This window comes from Coregonus lavaretus (genome assembly GCF_964263955.1).
Source record: "Coregonus lavaretus genome assembly, chromosome: 17".
Lineage (NCBI taxonomy): Eukaryota > Metazoa > Chordata > Actinopteri > Salmoniformes > Salmonidae > Coregonus > Coregonus lavaretus.
The window spans coordinates 43,577,697-43,600,604 of NC_140004.1; the positions used below are offsets into that span (position 1 = coordinate 43,577,697).

The window sequence follows — 22,908 nt, forward strand, 5'->3', positions numbered from 1 at the left end:
ATCCAGCAGGGTTTAGGCTTTCAAGTGGTTGAAGAACAAAAGCCTTCACTTCACACTGAACGGCTGAGGCATTACAAGAGCAGTCCCTGGCTGACAGAAAACAGAGCAGAGCATGTAGCCGAGAGAATGGAATAACTGTCAAACATGAAACTACAATCCCCTGACGGCGAACCGACACAACCTTGGTGATGTCGGACTCAGCGGCTTGTGAATCGCGATGGGCGGGCCGGCGGTTTCGTTCCTCCCACTGGGTCGGTAAATACAGCCATAAAACCAAAAGACTTGGCCGCGACGGCTGTGTTTTCTGTTTGGTTTCCACAGCAACGCTGGATCAGACAGGGGCCAGGCCCGGCTTACCAAAAAAGAAAAAGAAACCGAGTCACTCCAGATACTGACTGGTGTTCTGATCCATTTCAGATACTGACTGGTTTTCCCTACCTTTTTTAAGGTATCTGTGACCAACAGATGCATATCTGTATTCCCAGTCGTGAAATCCACAGATTTGGGCCTAATGAATTTATTTCAATTGACTGATTTCCTTTAATGAACTGTAACTCAGTAAAATCTTGTTGCATTTATATTTTGTTCAGTATAGTTTAAATGTATCGAATCACTTGGGAGTTTCAGAACTTTGGGTAAACTTCTCGTTTAAGATGCTTTTGGGAAACCGGACCATGACTGTTAGGGACCACTCTATCGAGACAGAGAATAATCTGTGTCCCTCTGGGTGGTCAGTCTGTGAAAGGAGGACAAAGATGAAGGAAAATCATCCTTTCTTTAATCTTTCATTTGATGTATTCTTTCTTCATAAGACTGCCATGATGTCCTATCATCCTCTTGGCTTCACATCACAACCATATCCATTAACTCAGATGACATCCATCTTGGAATACCACAGTCTTTTCTTTATTCGTCTTCGTTTTCAGGGGGGGGGGGGGGGGGGGCGGGCCTGGCCCCTGTCTAATCCAGCGTTGCTGTGGAATCACATGGGAGTTTCTGGATTTTGGGTAAACTTCTCCTTTAAGGCAAAGTTCATCGTTAGAACCCTTCGTAGGAGCATCGTTACATTTCTGCGCTGCGCTTGAAAACGCTTGTTATTTACAGACAGCTAAGTTTGTTGTTAGATGTATTGACACATGCTCCAACGACGCACTTAGCGAGCGTTCTCTCTGCGTTTTGGGAAACGCATGTTACATCTTCGGCCGTTGTAGGAACGATGCATCGTTAAAACAGTCTTCAAACATTCGTAAGACCTAAATTCCATCGGGAAACCCGGCCATGGGTCTGTAGGTGGGTTGGTGTCCGTTCCGGTCGATCCTTCAGGTGTATTAGTTTAGGTTTTTAGAGCGAGAGAATGACTCGAAGGAGCTGTTAGAACATAGTCACTCCAGCATGGTGGTGGAACATTGTGTTTTATAAAGAATGTACGCATATTTTCACCGTTTTCTTTCAGCCTTCTCACCACTAAATCTAGATAAAGAGGAAATGAATGCGTTTGCAGCCTGAATGGAGAAGGTTTTAGGTAGGAACCGGTCCACGGGGGATACGAGTGTATTGCCTTCAGCATACAATGCGTTTGGACGGTAAGATGAAACGACTCAATATCACATTCTTTTTACATTTAGCGGACGCTCTTATCCAGAGCAACTAGAGTTAAGTGCCTTGCTCAAGGGCACATCGACATATTTTTCACCTAATCGGCACGGGGATTAGAACCAGCGACCTTTCGGTTACTGGCACAACGCTCTTAACCACTAAGCTACCTGCCGCCCTCACCATCTGCCGGCCTTTGGGCTAAGCTGTACCTATTGTGTAGACACACACAGTTATAATCACAGTTATAATCACAGTTATATGCAGTTAGATTTACTGAGTCTCTGGCTTTTAGATGAACGTTATCCCTCCGCATGGTTACAAAATTTGGGAGGTGCTCGGCGATGTGGTACGGAGCTCAATTTGGCTTATGCATGCCTCCGGAGGCTCTGCAATTGCGTCACATCCTCCATATGGAGCCTCCAACCACCATTGAGTAGCTTTTCTGAGTACTTGTACCATCACACCACCACCACCATGCTTGACCTTTGGTATGATGTTCTTACTGTGGAATGCAGAGTTTGGTTTTCGCCAGGCATTACTGGAACCATGTCGTCCAAAAAGTGATACTTTTGAATCATCTGTCCATAGAACGTTCTTCCAAGAGTCTTGATGATCATCCAGGTGCTTTTTGGCAAACTTGAGTCAACTTTTTGGACGAGATGGGTCCCATTATGTCTGCCGAAAACCAAACACTGCATTCCACAGTAAGAACATCATATCAAAGGTCAAGCATGGTGGTGGTGGTGTGATGGTTTGGGAATGGTTTGCTGCCTCAGGACCTGGACGACTTGCCTTAATAGAAGGAACCATGAATTCTGCTCTGTATCAGAGAATTCTACAGGAGAATGTCAGACCATCCGTCTGTGAGCTGAAGCTGAAGCGCAGCTGGGTCATGCAGCAAGACAATGATCCAAAACACACAATCAAGTCTACATGAAAATTGCTAAAAAGCAACAAATTGGAAGTTTTGGAATGGCCTAGTCAAAGTCCAGACCAAATCCCAATTGAGATGTTGTGCCAGGACTTGAAACGAGCAGTTCATGCTTGAAAACCCACACGTCACTGAGTTAAAGCAGTTCTGCATGGAAGAGTGGGCCAAAATTCCTCCACAGCGACGTGAGAGACTGATCAACAACTACAGGAAGCATTTGGTTGGAGTCATTGCAGCTAAAGGTGGCACAACCAGTTATTGAGTGTAAGGGGGCAATTACTTTTTCACACAGGGGAATTGGGTGTTGAATAACTTTGTTTATGAAATAAATATGTAATTGTTGTGTTATTTGTTCACTTATGTTCCCTTTATCTAATATTCGGTTTTGGTTGAAGATCTGATAACATTCAGTATCACAAATATGCAAAAGTAGAGAAAATTAGAAAGGGGGCAAATACTTTTTCACAGCACTCTATCTGGGTAGGAGCGTTGGGCCAGTAACCGAAAGTTTGCTGGATCGAATCCCCGAGCTGACAAGGTAAAATCTGTCGTTCTGCACCTGAGCAAGGCAGTTAACCCGCTGTTCCCCAGGCGCCAATGATGTCAATTAAGGCAGCCCCCCGCACCTCTCTGATTCAGAGGGGTTGGTTAAATGCGGAAGACACATTTCAGTTGAATGCATTCAGTTGTATATTTTACATTTTTAGTCATTTAGCAGACACTCTTCTCCAGAGCAATTAGGGTTAAGTGCCTTGCTCAAGGGCACATCGACAGGTTTTTCACCTAGTCGGCTCAGGGATTAGAACCAGCAACCTTTCAGTTACTGGCACAACGCTCTTAACCACTAAGCTACCTGCCACCAACAGACTAGGTATCCCCCCTTCTCTTGTATCACTTGTAGCACATAACAAATTACCTTTCTCACCCTAGTATTAAGGAGCTCAGGGCCAGATGCAGTTTATCTGCAGAAAATGAGTGTTAAAGGGATAGTCCACCCAAATTACAACATGACATATTGGTTTCCTTACCCTGTAAGCAGTCTATTGACAAGGTTTGACAGCAATCTATGCTTTGGTTCACTGTTTCCAAATACTAACGTTTTAGCATTTGTGGCACAAATCCCATCCGTCCTGGTAGCGATATTAGCATTTCTCGCGCATCTTGTCCAAATCATCCGAAAGTATCTCAAATGTATTGTGAATGCCAGCAAAGTCACTTAGATGAGTCGGACAGGATGTGCGAAAATGCTAATATTGTTACCATGACTTCAATGGGATTTGTGCCACAAATGCCACAAAATCATGGTTCCGATATTAGTATTTTTTGTGCATCATGTTCAAATCATATTTAAGTGACTTTGTTGAGCTTCACAATACATTTTAGATACTTTTGGATGATTTGAACATGATGTGCTAAAAATGCTAATATTGGTACCATAATTTTGTGGCATTTGTAGTCTGTAGATAAGCAGGTTAAATGGATTATACGCATCATGTCCATCACAGCCAGCTCTGGTCAGACAGACTAGGATTAGGCCCCAAGCCAACCAAACAGACGTGTTTAGCTTTAGGATTTAGACATTCAATCCAGTGATTATTTCCATATTTCAAACTGTTTTTAATAGATGCTAGAATATGACAAACAACAGTTACGGTAAAATGAAAAGTTTAGCGCTGAACCAAAGATGTTTATTATTCCAAGAGAGTCCATCTCCTGTTGTCCAGCTTGAACACTGCAGTATCAATATCTCTTCATTTACTCCTTGGCCCCAACATGTGGAGATGTTTACAGTTAGAGGATCACTCTGAGGCCTTTTCTGAGGAGACCAGTATATCTCAGTCAGGAGTGTTGATGTCAGGGGAATGTGGTGCAGGAGAAGACCCAAATGGCAACCCATTCCCTGGTCAAAAGTAGTGCACTATGTAGGGAATAGGGTTTCATCAGGAGTGTTGGTGTTAGGAGACTGTCTGTGGGACAGGGGAAGGGTCTAACTCAGGATTGTTGGTGTTATATTAGGAGATATCGGGACAGGGGAAGAGCATTGTTTTGGTTAGAGTACAGAAGAGAGGAAAAGAGATAGAGTTTGAAACAGGGAGAAAAACAGGGGGGAGGACAAGAGAGATGGGCTTTGAAAAATTGGGGAGTACTGGGAGAGAACAGAAGAGAGAGGGGGCTTGAAAGAGAAATGGTCCACATGGCATCTGGAAGGAATCATGTCCACTGTCTGTCTGTCAGAGCATATAGTTTGTTCCAGGTCGTAAAAGTGGACAGAGTAACGGACGCCATTATAATAATATACTATAGACAAAAACCGTCTCCATGCCAACTTGCTGCTTATAACACATTACAGCACTACGGTAGCCATCTCCATATGGATCATCTACAGTTGGTGCTTATTGAACATGTGGCTCATCTGATCTGCTTCCTAAATAAATAATAATAATAATCTGCTTCCTCTACAGAGACCAGAAGAATCCAGTCCATACTCATGGTTTATGATGCATAGCGTAGCCTGCCATTGCTCATCAACATTTGGGTTTAGCCAAGGAGTTGACTCTCCAGAGTCTCCAGATTGATCTTGTTATCTATTAACGGTCTTTAAACAGTTTAAAGAAGAGGAGGATTTTTCACCCTAAAAACCATAGGATTTTAATCCTATTCCTTCTCTCTCTCTGTCCCCCACTACTTTCCTCTCTCTCCCTCCCTACGGACTCCACCACCCACGGTGCAGTGAGTCCACCACCCACGGTGCAGTGAGTCCACCACCCACGGTGCAGTGAGTCCACCACCCACGGTGCAGTGAGTCCACCACCCACTGTGCAGTGAGTTTACCACCCACGGTGCAGTGCAGGGGAAAAGGTGACCAGGGTCATTAGTTTTTTTGTTGTTTCCAGACTCTATTGCTTTGGTTTGGTCTGACCTCCTTTTCCCTTTGACAGAGAGTTTTTTCCATCTACCTCCTTGGTTGGCGACCAACAGTTTTATGTTCGTCTTAATGACTCAATGTCCTTGATGCTCTATGAACTCATTCTGTGGTTAATAGCTGATTTCAGCTGATTAACTCTCTGATTGAAGTCAGCTTCTTTCATATGCTGATGTCAGGTTTTGGTGTGCTTGTACGGTATTTTAGCCTTTTTGTTTAGACTAGGTGATACACTGTATAACTACACAACATGACCACACACACACACACACACACACACACACACACACACACACCGACAGACAGACAGACACAGACAGACAGACAGACAGACACACAGACACCCACACACAAACACAAACACACAGAGACACACATAGACAGACACACACACACACAAACACACACAGACACACACACACACACACACACACACACACACACACACACACACACACACACACACACACACACACACACACACACACACACACACACACACACACACACACACACACACAGAGAGAGACACACTCACCCACACAAACATACACACACACACACACACTCTGTATCAAACCAAAATATTTTTTAAAAATAAAGAAGAAATCAACATAATAATATTAAGTATTGATTTACGATTTCAATATCAAGCTACACTATTTTGGTATTCCTCTCTCATTCTCCACAGGGCGTTTCATCACGGCAGACTCGTCCTTCATTGATGGGAGGGAGAAGGCTGTTCTAGTGAGCCCAGTATTAGAGCTGCTGGACTGGAGCTGTCTGAGGCTGGTCTACCAGATCACTGGTGCTGGCTCTCTGCAGCTGCACCTCAGACCGGAAGGAGACAACTTTGACTACACACTGTGGAGCGCAGACAAGCCTTCGGATAGCTGGCTCATCGCTAGCATTGACCTGAGAAACACCTCCAACGCATACCAGGTACACACACGCACACACACACACACACACTCTCACCTACCAGGTAAGCTGGCAGACTACACCCTCAAAACACTCAGCCTCTATATTCAATAACTGGGGTTCAGCCTTTATATTAAATAACTGGGGTTCAAACTCTATATTCTATAACTGGGGTTCAGCCTCTATATTCTATAACTGGGGTTCAGCCTCTATAACTGGGGTTCAGCCTCTATATTCTATAACTGGGGTTCAGCCTCTATATTCTATAACTGGGGTTCAGCCTCTGTATTCTATAACTGGGGTTCAGCTTCTATATTCTATAACTGGGGTTCAGCCTCTATATTCTATAACTGGGGTTCAGCCTCTATATTCTATAACTGGGGTTCAGCCTCTGTATTCTATAACTGGGGTTCAGCCTCTATATTCTATAACTGTGGGATACTGTGGTTTACCGTGTGGGATATTTATAGACGAGGGGATTTAAACGTGACAAGTGTTTACAAAATAATATAACATTTTATGGTTAGCTGATATCACAGGAGCCCATTAACCCTCCTTTAATGAACTGAGAGGGTTGGGTTTTGGTTTTAGACCAAGGCCACATTAACTATACTAATGACAGAGGATGATGTAAGCCTGTACTTTTTAGGATTTGAATGCTCGTCACTGCATCCTGTATCAGAAGGTTGGTTGGACCTCACTAAAATCCTGTAGATCACTTGTTTTGTTTACAAAGCTCTGCTCCACAAGTTTCCAACATATCTCACTTCCCTGTTGAAATATCAAAATATGAGATACCAAACCCGTTCGCAGGGTTGGTTAACTCTTGAGGTCCCGTTTGTTTCCACAAAGTTTGGTAAAAACCGACTTCAGTTTTAACACACCACAGTTAAAGAATACCTTACAAAATAAATTATACCTGGACTCCCTGGTGCCGATAGGGCAGATTAAAACTCTGTTGTTAAATGTGTTCACTGAAGTGTGCAATTGTTTCAATTGATTATTATAACTTGTTGTAATAACCTGATGGAATGTATTTATAGTTGTCTTGTAGTTTGTATCTTTGTTGTTGTATTGATGGACATAGTTTTTGTCCTCAGGGCCATTGTAAATGAGACACTGGTCTCAATTGGGTTCCCCTTAATAAATAAAAGTTAATAAATAAATAAATATATAATAATATTAAACATAATTGCTCTCTAACTCACTTCCCTTAATAACCACAGCAATATGCTCATAGGTTGCGACCCAAATGCCACCCTATTCCCTATTTAGGTCAGGGCCCATAGGACTCTGTTCAAATGTATTGCACTATATTGTCTCATTTGGGACGCAGGCATACTCTCCCATTACGTAAAGCACCATAGGATCATCAAGAGAGTGAGTGATGGGAAAATAATAATGTTTACTCTATTATAACCTTAACATAAACCCCCCTAATGGAATAGTCTCTATTATAACCTTAACATAAACCCCCCTAATGGAATAGTCTCTATTATAGCCTTAACGTAAACCCCCCCTAATGGAATAGTCTCTATTATAACCTTAATGTAAACCCCCCTAATGGAATAGTCTCTATTATAGCCTTAACATAAACCCCCCCTAATGGAATAGTCTCTATTATAACCTTAATGTAAACCCCCCCTAATGGAATAGTCTCTATTATAGCCTTAACGTAAACCCCCCCTAATGGAATAGTCTCTATTATAGCCTTAACGTAAACCCCCCCCCCCCCTAATGGAATAGTCTCTATTATAACCTTAATGTAAACCCCCCTAATGGAATAGTCTCGATTATAGCCTTAACATAAACCCCCCTAATGGAATAGTCTCTATTATAACCTTAACATAAACCCCCTTAATGGAATAGTCTCTATTATAACCTTAACGTAAACCCCCCCTAATGGAATAGTCTCTATTATAGCCTTAACGTAAACCCCCCCTAATGGAATAGTCTCTATTATACCCTTAACGTAAACCCCCCTAATGGAATAGTCTCTATTATAGCCTTAATGTAAACCCCCCCTAATGGAATAGTCTCTATTATAGCCTTAATGTAAACCCCCCTAATGGAATAGTATCTATTATAGCCTTAATATAAACCCCCCCCTAATGGAATAGTCTCTATTATAGCCTTAATGTAAACCCCCCTAATGGAATAGTCTCTATTATAACCTTAATGTAAACCCCCCTAATGGAATAGTCTCTATTATAGCCTTAATGTAAACCCCCCCTAATGGAATAGTCTCTATTATAACCTTAATGTAAACCCCCCTAATGGAATAGTCTCTATTATAGCCTTAATGTAAACCCCCCTAATGGAATAGTCTCTATTATAACCTTAATGTAAACCCCCCTAATGGAATAGTCTCGATTATAGCCTTAACATAAACCCCCCTAATGGAATAGTCTCTATTATAACCTTAACATAAACCCCCCTAATGGAATAGTCTCTATTATGACCTTAACGTAACCCCCCCCCCCCCCCCAATGGAATAGTCTCTATTATAGCCTTAACGTAAACCCCCCCTAATGGAATAGTCTCTATTATAACCTTAACGTAAACCCCCCTAATGGAATAGTCTCTATTATAGCCTTAATGTAAACCCCCCCTAATTGAATAGTCTCTATTATAGCCTTAATGTAAACCCCCCTAATGGAATAGTATCTATTATAGCCTTAATGTAAACCCCCCTAATGGAATAGTCTCTATTATAGCCTTAATGTAAACCCCCCTAATGGAATAGTCTCTATTATAACCTTAATGTAAACCCCCCTAATGGAATAGTCTCTATTATAGCCTTAATGTAAACCCCCCTAATGGAATAGTCTCTATTATAACCTTAATGTAAACCCCCCTAATGGAATAGTCTCTACTATAGCCTTAATGTAAACCCCCCTAATGGAATAGTCTCTATTATAGCCTTAATGTAAACCCCCCTAATGGAATAGTCTCTATTATAGCCTTAATGTAAACCCCCCTAATGGAATAGTCTCTATTATAGCCTTAATGTAAACCCCCCTAATGGAATAGTCTCTATTATAACCTTAATGTAAACCCCCCTAATGGAATAGTCTCTATTATAACCTTAACATAACCCCCCCCCCCCCCTAATGGAATAGTCTCTATTATAGCCTTAATGTAAACCCCCCTAATGGAATAGTCTATATTATAGCCTTAACATAACCCCCCCCAATGGAATAGTCTCTATTATAGCCTTAATGTAAACCCCCCTAATGGAATAGTCTCTATTATAACCTTAATGTAAACCCCCCTAATGGAATAGTCTCTATTATAGCCTTAATGTAAACCCCCCTAATGGAATAGTCTCTATTATAGCCTTAATGTAAACCCCCCTAATGGAATAGTCTCTATTATAGCCTTAATGTAAACCCCCCTAATGGAATAGTCTCTATTATAGCCTTAATGTAAACCCCCCTAATGGAATAGTCTCTATTATAACCTTAACATAACCCCCCCCCCCCCCTAATGGAATAGTCTCTATTATAGCCTTAATGTAAACCCCCCCTAATGGAATAGTCTCTATTATAGCCTTAACATAAACCTCTCTAATGGAATACTCTCTATTATAGCCTTAATGTAAACCCCCCTAATGGAATACTCTCTATTATAACCTTAATGTAAACCCCCCTAATGGAATAGTCTCTATTATAGCCTTAACGTAAACCCCTCCTAATGGAATAGTCTCTATTATAGCCTTAACATAAACCCCCCTAAATAAATAGTCTCTATTATAGCCTTAATGTAAACCCCCCCTAATGGAATAGTCTCTATTATAACCTTAACATAAACCCCCTAATGGAATAGTCTATATTATAGCCTTAATGTAAACCCCCCTAATGGAATAGTCTCTATTATAACATTAATGTAAACCCCCCTAATGGAATAGTCTCTATTATAACCTTAACATAAACCCCCCTAATGGAATAGTCTCTATTATAGCCTTAATGTAAACCCCCCTAATGGAATAGTCTCTATTATAACCTTAATGTAAACCCCCCTAATGGAATAGTCTCTATTATAATCTTAACGTAAACCCCCCTAATGGAATAGTCTCTATTATAACCTTAACATAAACCCCCCTAATGGAATAGTCTATATTATAGCCTTAATGTAAACCCCCCTAATGGAATAGTCTCTATTATAGCCTTAATGTAAACCCCCCTAATGGAATAGTCTCTATTATAACCTTAATGTAAACCGCCCTAATGGAATAGTCTCTATTATAACCTTAATGTATGTGACAGGAACGTTTTAAGGTGGACAGCGTGTATATACCTTATATCACCACAATATGGCCGCTGTCTAGTCTTCATGTCTTCCATCGTCATGCAGGATTAGACAGGTTAGACAGACTACAGTACGGGCCAGGAGGCCTAATGGTGCTCAAGATACTCTGCAGCAGCTGTATCACAGGACAGATTTCACCTCTCATTTAGTGATGGGAGGTGATAGATTGATAGGTGCTCAGCTTTAGGCCCAACCCATACAGCAGTGTTTCCCAACCTCGGATCTAGGGGACCCCAAGGGGTGCACGTTTTTGGATCCCAAGCGGTGCACTACACAGCTGATTCATCATTTAAGCTTTGATTATTAGAGTGTGGGAAACACTGCCATAGGGGGATGTGTTGGAGGGGATGTCATCTGTTAGGTTTTTATTGCTTTTAGAGTGGAGACGGAGACGTTTTACTGAAAACTAAACTTCATAACATTATCTTATCTGATATAATGGCCCCTTTGTTTTCATTCTCTCTCTCTCTCTCTCTCTCTCTCTCTCTCTCTCTCTCTCTCTCTCTCTCTCTCTCTCTCTCTGTCTGTCTGTCTGTCTGTCTGTCTGTCTGTCTGTCTGTCTGTCTGTCTGCCCGCCCGCCCGTCCGTCCGTCCGTCCGTCCGTCCTAGCTTTTGCTGGAGGGTCGACCCAGTGAGGAAGCAGGCAACAGTGTGGCGATCTTTGAAATCCACATCGTGCCTGGCTACTGCATAGGTCAGTTCTCAGGGTAGGAGAATGTTAAGACAACTGTTAAGCCTCACAACATGTGGTTGATTACTGTATATGTTTAGAAAACACATAGAGGGACATGAGCTGTTTCTACTGATGATATTGAAGCCATAAATATGCCTTATACATGGTACATGTGCAGATTTCATTACTTTTATACCAAGAGATATAACTGTTGTTGTTGTTGTTGTTGTTGTTGTTGTTGTTGTTGTCAGAGTGTAACTTTGAGGAGCACCACCTGTGTGGCTACAGTAACCACTGGAACCCCAATGTCAACTGGTACGTTGGAGGGAGTCTAGCCAGAGACCCACAGTCCAACCTGCCTGATGACCACACCATGTACAACCAGAGAGGTACACACACACACACCATGTACAACCAGAGAGGTACACACACGCACACACACACACCATGAGCAACCAGAGAGGTACACACACACACACAAGATACACCCAGAGAGGTACACACACGCACACACACACACCATGAGCAACCAGAGAGGTACACACACACACACCATGTACACCCAGAGAGGTACACACACACACACACACACACCATGAGCAACCAGAGAGGTACACACACACACACCATGTACAACCAGAGAGGTACACACACGCACACACACACACCATGAGCAACCAGAGAGGTACACACACACACACCATGTACACCCAGAGAGGTACACACACACACACACACACACCATGAGCAACCAGAGAGGTACACACACACACACACACACACAAAGATCACACCAGGGGCCTGACCTGAGTGTGTGTTCTGTTCATTGGGGTATGTGTACTAGGTTTTTTGTTCTATACGACACGATAAACCAATGTTGCTGTCATGTTTCTACACCTCATCTCTCTCCAGGCCACTACATGTATGTGGACTCAGTCTATGCTAAGCGGTTCCAGGAAGTGGCCAAGCTGACGTCTCCCATGACGACCACACCGCTGTCAGGCTGCTTCTCGTTCTACTACCAGCGGGACCAGGAGAGAGGGAACATCTTCTCAGTGTTCACTAGAGACACGCTGGGACACTATGAGGAGATCTGGAGGCCTGACGTCTACGCTACACCTTCCTGGAGGCTGGTCAACGTGGACATCAAGGCCCCACACCCCCTGGAGGTCAGTACTGGTAGTGCACCACACGTGCTAGACAAACAGACACACGCCTGGACGCTAGTCACTGTGGACATCAAGGCTGGAGGTCAGTACTGGCCCTACACACCTTATAGTTCAGGGGTCAGAGGGCAAGGACAGACAGACAGACAGACAGACAGACAGACAGACAGACAGACAGACAGACAGACAGACAGACAGACAGACAGACAGACAGACAGACAGACAGACAGACAGACAGAAAGACGCACGCAAGCAGGCAGGCACACACATACACACACACACACACACACTAGATATCTTTGGTCTCCAAAGATTTCGCTACATCCGCAATAACATCTGCTAAACACTGGTATGTGACCAATTTGATTGGATTTGTTTTGAAATCTTTGGTCTGTGCAGTATTCTTCCCTGTGGATTCCCTGGACAGATATAAATAGCCAGACAGGAGAAGGGTGTTATTAATTACTGTTGCCATAGCGCCAGAGACTGAGTGAGTTCCTTCAAGGGTAGAACACCATGAAGAAGATTCAGGGAAGAGTTTGGATGACTCTTCCCCTTCTCCTCCTCCTCCTCCTCCTCCTCCTCCTCCTCCTCCCAGTCCTCATCCTTCTCCTCTTCTCCTCCTCTCCTCCTCCTCTCTTCCTCCGCCCCCTTCTCCTCCTATTAATCTGTTGTTGGAAGAGAATAGAAAGGAAAGGAAATGTTTGGTCTCGTTCTCTGCTGCTGCTGTAGTGTTATAATGTATCTTATAGCAGACTGGTGACTTCCTGTCAGATTTTGATGTGAAGTATATGTCAATTTTTCATAGAATTTAGGTTGAATATTTTTTGCATAATATTGATTTCCATTGGGAACTGAAGAAGGAGCACGGTGTTTGTTTTCTGTCTACCGTGTTAAAGCCCCCTGGCAGTCTTTTTATTTTTAAATAATCACTGTATATCTAATAAATCCCTGTGTGTGTTTATTTCATGAAAATAACTCCAAATATATTTGTTATAATTTATTGCCCTCAGCCTCCTTTTGCCATTGAAATGCTCCATCTGATCGTGTGGGCATGTCGATACAAATGTAAATATATTTACATACACAGCCCTGATTGGCAGATAGTCAGTGGTGGAAAAAGTATCCAGTTGTCATACTTGAGTAAAAGTAAAGATACCGTAATAGAAAATGACTCAAGTAAAAGTGAAAAACTACTTGAGTAAAAGTCTAAAAGTATTTGGTTTTAAATATACTTAAGTATCAAAAGTAAATGTAATTGCTAAAATATACTTAAGTATCAAAAATAAAAGTAAAAGTATAAATTATTTATAATTCCTTACATTATGCAAACCAGACGGCACAATTTTCTTTCTTTAAAAAAAAATGGATGGAAAGCCAGGGGCACACACCAACACTCAGACATAATTTACAGATAGCCAGGGGCACGCTCCAACACTCAGACATCATTTACAGATAGCCAGGGGCACGCTCCAACACTCAGACATCATTTACAGATAGCCAGGGGCACGCTCCAACACTCAGACATCATTTACAGATAGCCAGGGGCACGCTCCAACACTCAGACATCATTTACAGATAGCCAGGGGCACGCTCCAACACTCAGACATCATTTACAGATAGCCAGGGGCACACACCAACACTCAGACATCATTTACAGATAGCCAGGGGCACACACCAACACTCAGACATCATTTACAGAAAGCCAGGGGCACGCTCCAACACTCAGACATAATTTACAGATAGCCAGGGGCACGCTCCAACACTCAGACATAATTTACAGATAGCCAGGGGCACGCTCCAACACTCAGACATAATTTACAGTTAGCCAGGGGCACACACCAACACTCAGACATCATTTACAGATAGCCAGGGGCACGCTCCAACACTCAGACATCATTTACAGATAGCCAGGGGCACACACCAACACTCAGACATCATTTACAGTTAGCCAGGGGCACGCTCCAACACTCAGACATCATTTACAGATAGCCAGGGGCACACACCAACACTCAGACATAATTTACAAACAAAGCATATGTGTTTAGTGAGTCTGCCAGATCAGAGGCAGTAGGGTTTTATGTTCTCTTGAGAAGTGCGTGAATTTGACCATTTTCCAGTCCTGCCAAGCATTCAAAATGAAACAAGTACTTTTGGGTGTCATGGAAAATGTATGGAGTAAAAAGTACATTATTTTCTTCAGGAATGTAGTGGAGTAAAAGTAAAAATTATATCAATAGTAAAGTACAGATACCCCAAAAAACAACTGAAGTATTACTTTAAAGTATTTTTACTTAAGTATTTTACACCACTGCGGATAGGATCGTCTAGACTCTAGAGAGCCTACCCTGCTTACCCCTTCAAAGTAGGAGGATACATATGCAAATAAAAGATGACTGGTCATTGGTCAGAATAATCAGATCAGATTGTGATGTCATGATCTGGGCCAAATATTCCATCCCACTTGAACAGGCTGAAATTCCAGGCATTCTTTTTCAAACAGCTCTTACACATAAAGGGCATTATCATAATTTTCACAATTTCAGAGTGTTATTTTGACCCTCATAGTGTGGAAATATCATCAAACAAACAGGAAAATCACATTTTTAACTGCACTGCCCTTTAACCTAAACATGTAGAACTGGGCAGTATGTACAGTGGCGTGTATTCATGGATACCAAGAGAAGCCAGGCATCCCAAAAAAATTGACCAAGAAAACAATAAATAAAATAATGTATCTTCCGTCTCTGTGTTTCATAATTTTCCTTCAATTCACAAGATGCTGAAGGTACAGTTTCTCACCGGAGAAAGCATCAGAGCGAGCGAAACAGCGCCCCTCTGTCTCTGTATGTGTAGGCCATCTATCTGATGCTGTCTGGTCAAAAAGAGTATGACACTGTTGCCTTCCGTAGCATTGAATGTAAGAGAAGCCAGCGAGCATTTGGCCACCCTTGATAAAAAATTAATAATAACAATAGCCAATCAGCGTTGAGCTAAAGTGAGTGAGCTCAACTGTGAATGGTCCTGGCACACCAAAAAAAAAGTGTTAAAGGAAGCCAGTTTGGATTTGGCGTCATTCCCATCAAATCGCATCAAGAGCATACGTCATTGACAGAAACAACTTGAATTGTTGCATCTCGTTGTGTTGTTGTCCTCCAGTGGCTAGCTAGCTAGCTAAAATTGCCCTTTCCTAAATTAGCCATGGAGGAAGATTGGGTTTTGGAATCGTGGTTTTACTTAATTCTACGTACTGGACAATGACTATAACGGCAATTCTGATCCAACCATTAATTCATACATTGTGCCCCTGGCCTGAGAGGATGGAAGTTCAATATGTAGCCAGATGTAGATGTTAACTAGCTAACGTTGCCCATCAAAGGAAGTTAGGCTAGCGAGCAAGCAATTTAGCCAGTTAGCCTAGGACAACAAAAAATAAAAGCGTGTACTGTATGACAGAGTGATAGACCGTTTCGTCAACATGAAAGAGAGGAGGATGGCATTGGTGTTTCTCTACAAGTAGGGTGAGTCAACATGTTTTTTCTACATGCACGAACGCGCACACACACACACACAGAAATCAGAACCATAGACAGCCACATCATATTTTGCTTACATTGATTGGACTAAATAGTTTGTGGTATCTTTTAGTTGTCACTGTATTAGACTAAGCATACTGTAGGTGATTTGATGATGTTGAAATGGTGCTGGAATAGTGGAGGCAGCTCCTGTTTTCTTTGCGACTTGCGGTAACTGTGGTTCTAAATCAATAATTGTTTAGCGGTTCGAAAATATCGGAAACATTAACTTCCCTGACCATGCTGAAGGTCATGTAACTGTTTGTTACATGCAATATACTTTGTTGCTCTCCGGTTTTGTGATGAAACAAAGGTGTGGTTGAATTTATTCTGCCACTGTGTCTTCTTATTGTAAAATAAAAATAAAAATAAACATTATTTAGCAGACGCTCTTATCCAGAGCGACTTACATGAGCAATTAGGGTTAAGTGCCTTGCTTAAGGGCACATCGACAGATTTATCACCTAGTCGGCTCGGGGATTAGAACCAGCGACCTTTCGGTTACTGGCACAACGCTCTTACCCACTAAGCTACCTGCCGGGAAGGCCTCAGGCCTATATATCAGGATCGCAAGGCATATGAATTAACAGCTTATAGAGCAAACAACACAATTATCACAACACAGGTTGTAATATGGCTTTTTATTCTGGCTTCCCTAGTGATTTTTGTTTTCTCTACTGATGTGTGTTTGACTATTCAGTTCCAGGATAAATAAATCTGAGGTAACGAGCGCCTCGGTTAGAGTTCCTCTCAGACAGAAGAGTGTTTTAACACACACTCACACATACACACACACACACACACATGTTTTACTATCCTTGTGGGGACCTAAAGTTGATTTCCATTCAAAATCCTATTTTCTTTAACCCTAGTTCTAACCCTAACCCCTAACCTCTAATTGTAAACCTAACCCTAAACCTAACCCTTAGCCTAAAATAACAGTTTTCCTGCTGGGGACTGGCGAAATGTCATTGTTTTACGATCTTTGTGAGGCCCCAACCATTTCCTTTACAGCTCTACACAACCCAGTCAACGTGCTACTGTTACAAAGAGAGCCGCTCTGTTCTGTTATGTAACACGCTACAGAGTCTGGGTTAATGTCTTTACCATTACAGTCAACTCATTGAAGGTGTTGAATATGACTTACATTTAGCATTGATAAAAGCTCTGTTGACCTGAGAGGCATGTTTTAAATGATGTTCTGTTGGACAAGCCTGGTCGTTTTAGTGTGGCATCTGGCTAACTGTTGATGAGCTAACTGTTGATGAGCTAACTGTTGATGAGCTAACTGTTGATGAGCTAACTGTTGATGAGCTAACTGTTGATGAGCTAACTGTTGATGAGCTAACTGTTGAGCTAACTGTTGATGAGCTAACTGATGCGCTAACTGTTGCGTTAACTGTTGCGCTAACTGTTGAGCTAACTGTTAGGCTAACTATTGAGCTAACTGTTGAGCTAACTATTGAGCTTACACAGTATGGTTATCTCCTGATTATATATTGGTTATATCTTGGTTATATCTTGGTTTGGTCTGTGTTTTCCAGGTGCTGTATGAGGTAGCCTTTAACAGTGCTGTGTGTTTTTCAGGTGGTGTATGAGGTAGCCTTTAACAGTGCTGTGTGTTTTCCAGGTGGTGTATGAGGTAGCCTTTAACAGTGCTGTGTGTTTTTCAGGTGGTGTATGAGGTAGCCTTTAACAGTGCTGTGTGTTTTCCAGGTGGTGTATGAGGTAGCCTTTAACAGTGCTGTGTGTTTTCCAGGTGGTGTATGAGGTAGCCTTTAACAGTGCTGTGTGTTTTCCAGGTGGTGTATGAGGTAGCCTTTAACAGTGCTGTGTGTTTTTCAGGTGGTGTATGAGGTAGCCTTTAACAGTGCCCGTGGAGGATACGTGGCCATTGATGACATCTCCTTCTCTCCAGAGTTCTGCCACACAGAGACAGGTGAGAGGGTACAGTATTACTATGATCAACACAGTGGGGCGGAGAATCCTAGAGAATCCATTGAGCGTGTTTTTTTGTCCAGGACTATAGGCTTAATCTGTGTCCGGGAAACCGGCCCAGTGTGTTTCAACAACAGTAGCTACTAGCTACATTACACCACTACCACAGAGTCCTAGAGTACCACATAGTCCCTACTCTACCATCCAACCTGTTCTCATTACCCTCAAGTGTTCCAGACAACATATTGTATGATTCAGCAAGAGAGGTGGGAGAGAAGGGTGTGTGCACTTTGAAGAAAAGTATTGGAATTGATTAGACTACGATTGGAACATTATAAAGTTGACAAATAATCATCATCAGACAGCAGAATCCTTCGTTTGATACCACTATCCTCTGAAGTTGGACTAGTCTCTCTCTCTCGCTCCTCCTGTTGTCTCTCCCTCTCTCTCTCTCTGTCTCCTCTCTCTTCTCCTCTTTCTGGATCTTTCTTGCTCTCCTTCTCTCTCTGTCCCTCAGTCTAAATTCCAAAGAGAACCTCTCTCTGGCCAGCGTTCTCTCACCCTCAGCAACGCGTCTTCCATTCCTGAGCCCTGGGCTCAGGATACAGCATGGTACATCATGTATTTAAACACAGCTCTGATGTCATGACTGCCTCAGTACATACACAATCTACAGCTTGTTTCTAATGCATGGATACTTTTTATTTTTTACTGTAAACATTCAAGACATGTATAAGTATCCTGCTATGTCCTGAAAAAGACCTTGCAGTAGAAACTTTGACAATTAAACGTTTCCATTAGGTCCACTTCCTTGTTTCCCTAAAGTGTAGTAGCATTTTCTAAAGTGACCGTAGCTGGCCGGTTCTTGGCCTTGTTCTGGTACAGGCCCATTTGGACTACTTCTAACCCATGGAAATTAGAGTACCATTGTTCACTTCTACCCCCCCATAGAATGACTACAGTGTGATCGCTGCTTGCTTTGTTTCAGAACCTGTGGTTGACCCGTCCATAGCCAACTGTGACTTTGAGGAGGGTCTGTGTCAGTACTACCAGGAAAGAGTGGAGGGCAAGGTGTGGAACAGAGTATCAGTGAAACCAAACGCGTACAGAATAGGAGACCACACCACAGGGACTGGTGAGTTACACAACTCTATGGCCGCGTCCCAAATCGCACCCTATTCCCTATACAGTAGACTGCTTTTGACCAGGGTCCATAGGGCCTTGGTCAAAGGTTGCGCATTATATTAAATAGGTTGCCATTTGGGACGCGGCCCATAAAGCCTGGAAGACTTGTCATGAAGCATTTATGAACCCTTTGCGTCTTGTTGTCATCTCATAGGGTGAATCCTAGCTTCCGCTGAAGCCGAATTTGAACTTATGTCTCCCATTGACATCAATGCATAACTAAGTGAAAATGATTGTGACTAAATAACAGGTATTTAGAGTCAGTTGGAAATCAAGACAATTAGCAAATAAAAAAAGGAAATAGTAACACAATAAAATAACAATAACGAGGCAATATACAAGGAGTAGCGGTACCAGGTAAATGTGTAGGGGTATGAGGTAGTTGAGGTAGGTGAGGTAATATGAACATGTAGGTAGGGGTAAAAGTGATGTCCTGCATAGACCGACATAACATATCAAATCCTACATCTACCCTCCAGGCTCGTTCCTCCTGGCGAACACACGATTCACGTCGCGGCCGGGTTATGTGGGTCGTCTCCACGGTCCTCTCCTACCCGGCAACCATAAGTACTGTTTGCGTTTCCACTACGCCCTTCACGGCTTCAGGAAGGTGGACAACGCGCTGGTTCTCTACATCTACGACCAGAACAACGTGGCTCAGGAGAAGGTCTGGAGCCTGGCTGATACCACCAGAGATGTCTGGACAGGGGTGGACGTCACCTATATGAAGCCCATGGCTACCAAGGTAACAACGCATGCATGCACGGAAGGGAGGGAGGGAGGGATTGGTAATAGTTGAGTTTTTGCTCTGCGATAGCCTGGTAATATCTGTGTTAAGACTTGTCTGTCTTTCTCCCAGGTAGTGTTCGTCAGCATCTGTAAAAACTTCTGGGACTGTGGCCAAGTGGCTCTTGATGACATCACAGTGACCATTGGGGACTGTCGAATCACAGCAGGTAAGACAGCAGGACAGGCCTGGGCATGTACACCTCAGGTCTTTGACCTTGCCATACTGCAAATGGGACCGAATCCTGCCTTGTGATATGCACTGCACATGCCACTATTAACTATTTCTCCCATTGACATCAATACTTATAATCAGAACTGAAACAGAGGGGCACCCACTGTATGGGGACAGGTGATTTACAGCACTGTATCTTCTCCGTTCTTGATTTTTTTTTTGTGTGGAAATAAACAGTCTATAAGTTAAGTTGATATTTTTCAATAGCCTTGTTGCCAAGCCCATAGCTCTTTAGTTTTCATCCAAAGTGAAGTGTTTATTAAAACACTTTACTATTTATATGTTAGCACCGCTGGCTCAGACAGCTAGCTAGTTTGGCTAAGTTACATATCAAAGCTTTGTTCTAGGAGTGTGATACTAAAACAGTGGTATGCTGCTACTCTGGTAGCAGTCCAGGACTCGATTGTTGTAGTTTAGCCAGGAGTCCCTCACTACCTGACCTGATCTGGAGAAGTGTCACAGACTGGATGTGATCCCGGGTCCCCCACTGGAGAAACCAACATCTTAACCATTAGAACAAGAGGAAAGTCCCTCTTGGGCCAAGGGCTGACACTGATTTTAAAAGTTGCAGGCAGTGCTACCTCGCAAGCAGGGTTATCCTGGCCCTTACAATGCCATATTCATCGATAGATCTTGTGAATGGCAAGCCACTTTGCTCAAGCCAGAGTAGATAGTAGCTTGAGAAAATATCAAGCTGGAATCAAATCAACCACAACTCTCCTCTTTTTCTCCTACTCAGGCCCCGGCCCCGGCTGTGGTTTTCCTACTGGTCTTCTTTAGCCAGCTGCTGAGAGACTGGGCTGGGTCCTTCAGTTAAACTGTCGCTATTTATAAAGCTCTTAGGCTGCGTTTACACAGGCAGCACAATTCAGATCTTTTGCCACTAATTGGTCTTTTGACCAATCAGATCAGATCCTTTGCCCATAATTGTAAATGCAGCCTTAGATGATCAGCCATTGTGGGAAAACATCTGGTCTCGCCGTCTATGATGTTACCTGGTAATTACACGGGCAGTGACGGCCTCTTTGCTTTGACAGCAGTTTCTCTAGGCCAATAGGGCTGTGTACTCAGGCCGCTGTAGTGAAAACCATAAATGAGGCCTTTGGAACGGTTTAGATGGGTGGTTCTTCTAGGACCATGATATGATAATATTACTGCAACTTTTCAGAGACTAAATGAGTTGGCTTTGATTGTAATAATAATTTATTTCACATATGCATCACAGAAATAATTTCTAAGCACTTGTAAGGTTTTGTTATAATGTTCTCAGTCTTAAATTTAAAAAAAAATGGCAAAAGATTAGTCAACTATTAAGACAACAGTTATCTTCAAAGCGGCAGTGGATTTAGACTATTTTAGTCCCAAAGTACACCGCCATTCATCAGGGCTGTGATTGTGTTGCTAATGGCTTACATAACTGCTGCTGATGCATATGATTCAGCCATTAACCCTGGTGGTTAAGAGCAATGGGGAAATGGAGCCAACCCACTCAGATGTCATTTCAACATCTAGTTTTGATTTACATTTGGTTGAGATGTCAATTCACGTGAATTCAACGTGAATTTCTTATTTTTTTACCATGTCATTGGATTTAGGTTAAAAGTTGGGTGAAAAAAAGACTACATTCCTTTACGTTGATGACTTTTTGCAAATCCAATTCGTTTTCCACGTTAATTCAATGTCATCAGATAGAATGTTTTTGTTGAAATTACATGGAAACAACGTTGATGTAACCAGTTTTTGCCCAGTGGGAAAGCAGGCATCACAGTTATTCCTTATCTCATTATGAAATAACTTGAGTGATCATTCAAACAACACTGTCAACTGCCAACCCCCAGTGAGTGAGAACCCGTTTGATGTAGACCATATACAGTTATTACCATATTTCTACATTTAATCAAGCTTTGCTGTCAGAGTCCTTAAAACAGCTGTGTGTTTATGTGTGTGTGTGTGTGTGTGTGTGTGTGTGTGTGTGTGTGTGTGTGTGTGTGTGTGTGTGTGTGTGTGTGTGTGTGTGCGTCCTCGTACGTGTATATGTGTGTGTTCCAGGGCCGTTGAGACCCCTGCCTGGCCAGTGTAACTTTGAGACAGGGGACTGTGGCTACAGTCAGGAGAAGGACTCGGACAAAGGGGATTGGCTCCGGGTGCGAGGGCAGACCCCCACCTCCTACACCGGGCCCCGAGGGGACCACACTACAGGGGTGGGTGAGTCACCAGTTCATTCATCCCGTCATTCATACATACACCCAGAATCAGTTATACACACACACGTAACGCTGACGATAAACACCACCTCCTCCTGAGTGTTTACATTCCACCCAGTAACCTGTCATATCTCATATCTCTCTTCAGGGTACTTCATGTACGTCGAGGCCTCTCTGATGCGTCCTGGTCACACAGCCCGTCTGCTGTCCTCTGACCTGAGGGGCTCTGCAGGGCCACAGTGTCTGGTCTTCTACTACCACATGTACGGCTCTGGCACCGGCCTGCTGAGCGTACTCCTGCACCGCAGCGATAGCGAGCGGGATGCGTTGCTATGGAGACGTCGCGGCGAGCAGAGCATCTCCTGGATGAGGGCAACGGTGGACTACGAGTGTGACCGCAGACACCAGGTAGAGACACACACACACACAGTGACAGAGAGACAGAGAGACAGACAGACAGACAG

At 42.9% G+C, this 22,908-nt stretch overlaps 1 protein-coding gene across 1 annotated transcript in view; it reads left to right on the forward strand.

The window, feature by feature from the left end:
• Window positions 1-22,908, forward strand: part of LOC311144562 (MAM domain-containing protein 2-like) — a gene marked incomplete at its 5' end in the record, with an annotated part of 29,646 nt that overhangs the window by 2,387 nt on the left and 4,351 nt on the right. The window contains 10 exons of the mRNA XM_084180597.1: window positions 6,142-6,392; window positions 11,292-11,376; window positions 11,607-11,744; window positions 12,268-12,524; window positions 17,942-18,035; window positions 19,023-19,169; window positions 19,699-19,964; window positions 20,079-20,175; window positions 22,290-22,445; window positions 22,593-22,852. Of these exons, the coding sequence (XP_084036723.1) occupies window positions 6,142-6,392; window positions 11,292-11,376; window positions 11,607-11,744; window positions 12,268-12,524; window positions 17,942-18,035; window positions 19,023-19,169; window positions 19,699-19,964; window positions 20,079-20,175; window positions 22,290-22,445; window positions 22,593-22,852 (1,751 nt within the window). The remainder of the gene's footprint in view (window positions 1-6,141; window positions 6,393-11,291; window positions 11,377-11,606; window positions 11,745-12,267; window positions 12,525-17,941; window positions 18,036-19,022; window positions 19,170-19,698; window positions 19,965-20,078; window positions 20,176-22,289; window positions 22,446-22,592; window positions 22,853-22,908) is intronic.